We start from the raw sequence: 2,227 nt of genomic DNA, 5'->3' as shown, positions 1-2,227 counted from the left end.
ATGAGGAACAAATATGCCATCATCATCATCTGCATCGTGGCTCTTGTCATCATTGAAAAGGAGAACAATATCATCTCAAGGTGGGAAAATAAAATTGATTTCGTCCGCAAACGCGCTGGCGATGCAACATGCAATGTGAAGAATGACCCAGTGTAGACAAGGAAAGAGGCTGTTAACTGAGTTCTGTGCTGGCTCTGCCATGTTTTTAGAGAAAATAAATGGCTTGTCTGCTATTGCAACTGAATTAACAAGGTAAAAAAAATGGATATAAAAAATTACAACCAATAATCACAGAGCTCAAAGATGATTCCACTGCTGTTACGTCAAGATGAAGACTTAGGGTGTGTTATGTATGGTTTGATGCTGGCATTGATAAGGTAATGAATGATTATTTTTTTTGACATGCTAAAGAAAGCATGTCAAAAAATAGACAAAGCATTTTTGAAACATGTTCGGCAATGCTCACATAGTTCTCTGTTGTCATTTTTAAGTGTGAGTCATGACATAATTCTCTTAATGATGGATCATGTAGCTGAGCACTTTCATGAGCGAAGCCTGTAACTGGATCGCTGTTTGTTTCTCAGGGTCTCTGAAAAGCTGTCTCTAAGACAGACTCCGCAGGCCACCCCAGAGCTTCCGTTGGTATACAATGTCACCAGCGCCCCCGTAGTCGACGACAACCGCTCCTTCACCGTCCTAAGCCAAGACTTTCCCACGTTTCCTCAAATCAACATCGATGAGGAAAACGACACCCAGCCCCGGCCTCAGCCCCACGAGGCCGTTCAGGGCGGGCACAAGCACGTCCTCCTACTGGCCACCACCCGCACGGGTTCCTCCTTTGTCGGGGAGTTCTTCAACCAGCAGGGCAGCGGCATGTTTTACCTTTTCGAGCCGCTGTGGCACGTGGAGAGGATGCTGACTTTGGAGACGGGCGGCATCAACGCCACCGTGTCCTCGCGGGCGTACAGAGACGTGCTCCAGCGTCTCTTCCTGTGCGACTTTAACCTGCTAGAGCATTTCATCAGCCCTCCTCCTCAGGACCACGTCACTCCTTCGCTGTTCCGCCGTGAATCCAGCGCCGCCCTGTGTGAAGAGCCGGTCTGCACGCCGGTCGTGAAGGACGTTTTCGAGAGGTACCACTGTAAGAACCAGAGATGTGGGCCGCTCAACTTGACCCTGGCCTCCGAGGCCTGCCTGAGGAAGGAACACAGGGTCATCAAGACGGTGAGGGTCCGTCAACTCGAGACGCTTCGGCCTCTGGCTGAAGACCCGCGCCTTAACGTTAAACTCATTCACCTGGTGAGGGACCCACGGGCCATCCTGGCCTCCAGGATGGTGGCTTTCGCCAGTAAATATCAGAACTGGAAAAGCTGGGCGGAAAACGGAGAGGTTCCCATCGAAGACGAGGAGGTGAAGCACCTCCAAGGAAACTGCAACCAGATCCGTTTGTCCGCGGAGCTGGGCTTGAGTCAGCCCCACTGGTTGGCGAATCGCTACATGCTGGTGCGCTTTGAGGATATCGCCAGGTACCCCATGCAGAAAGCTGCGGAGATGTACAGGTTTACTGGAATTCCTTTCACGTCGCAGGCAAAAGAATGGATCCTGAAGAACACACACACGTCAGAGAGTGCCAGCGGAGTGTATTCCACGCAGAAAAATTCCTCGGAACAGGTGGAAAAGTGGAGGTTTAGTATTCCTTTCAAACTGGCACAAGTTGTGCAGGAGGTCTGTGGGCCTACCATGAAACTTTTCGGGTACAGATTTGTTGACGACGAAGGAACACTAGTCAACAAGTCATTCAGTTTGCTTGAAGAAAAGGAATTTCATGTGTCTTAGGACTTTTTCAGGCTGTGCTTTGTTGCAACCCCCCCGCCCCACACACACACACACTCACACACACACACACACACACACACACGCACACACACACACATATATAAAAATATGTGTGTGTACGTATTTTTATGCCAACCCAGAATTGTGACAAATTTCAGGATTTGTTTTCCCATCAATATGTACTGGTACTGATGTGTTCCTGATATGTACTGGGACTGATGTGTTCCTGATATGTACTGGGACTCATGAGTTCCTGATATGTAGTGGGACTGATGAGTTCCTGATATGCACTGGTACTGATGAGTTCCTGATATGTACTGGTACTGATGAGTTCCTGATATGTACTGGGACTGACGTGTTCCTGATATGTACTGGTACTGATGAGTTCCTG

At 48.9% G+C, this 2,227-nt stretch overlaps 1 protein-coding gene across 1 annotated transcript; it reads left to right on the top strand.

Moving 5' to 3' along the window:
* On the top strand, window positions 1-1,836 carry chst3a (carbohydrate (chondroitin 6) sulfotransferase 3a). Its single transcript, XM_030772988.1, has 2 exons — window positions 1-80; window positions 585-1,836. The coding sequence occupies exons 1-2, from the start codon at window positions 1-3 to the stop codon at window positions 1,834-1,836; spliced, it is 1,332 nt and encodes a 443-aa protein (XP_030628848.1).
* Window positions 1,837-2,227: the final 391 nt, after the last annotated feature.

This window comes from Chanos chanos, chromosome 4, assembly GCF_902362185.1.
Source record: "Chanos chanos chromosome 4, fChaCha1.1, whole genome shotgun sequence".
In the NCBI taxonomy this organism is placed as follows: Eukaryota; Metazoa; Chordata; class Actinopteri; order Gonorynchiformes; family Chanidae; genus Chanos; species Chanos chanos.
The sequence above is the reverse complement of the archived record's forward strand: the minus strand, read 5'-3'. Positions and strand labels throughout refer to the sequence as shown.

Bases quoted from the DNA above. Each gene is read 5' to 3' on its own strand.
- chst3a (XM_030772988.1), top strand. From the start codon at position 1: ATGAGGAACAAATATGCCATCATCATCATCTGCATCGTGGCTCTTGTC. The intron at 81-584 runs GTGGGAAAATAA...TTTGTTTCTCAG, and splicing joins GAGAACAATATCATCTCAAG to GGTCTCTGAAAAGCTGTCTC.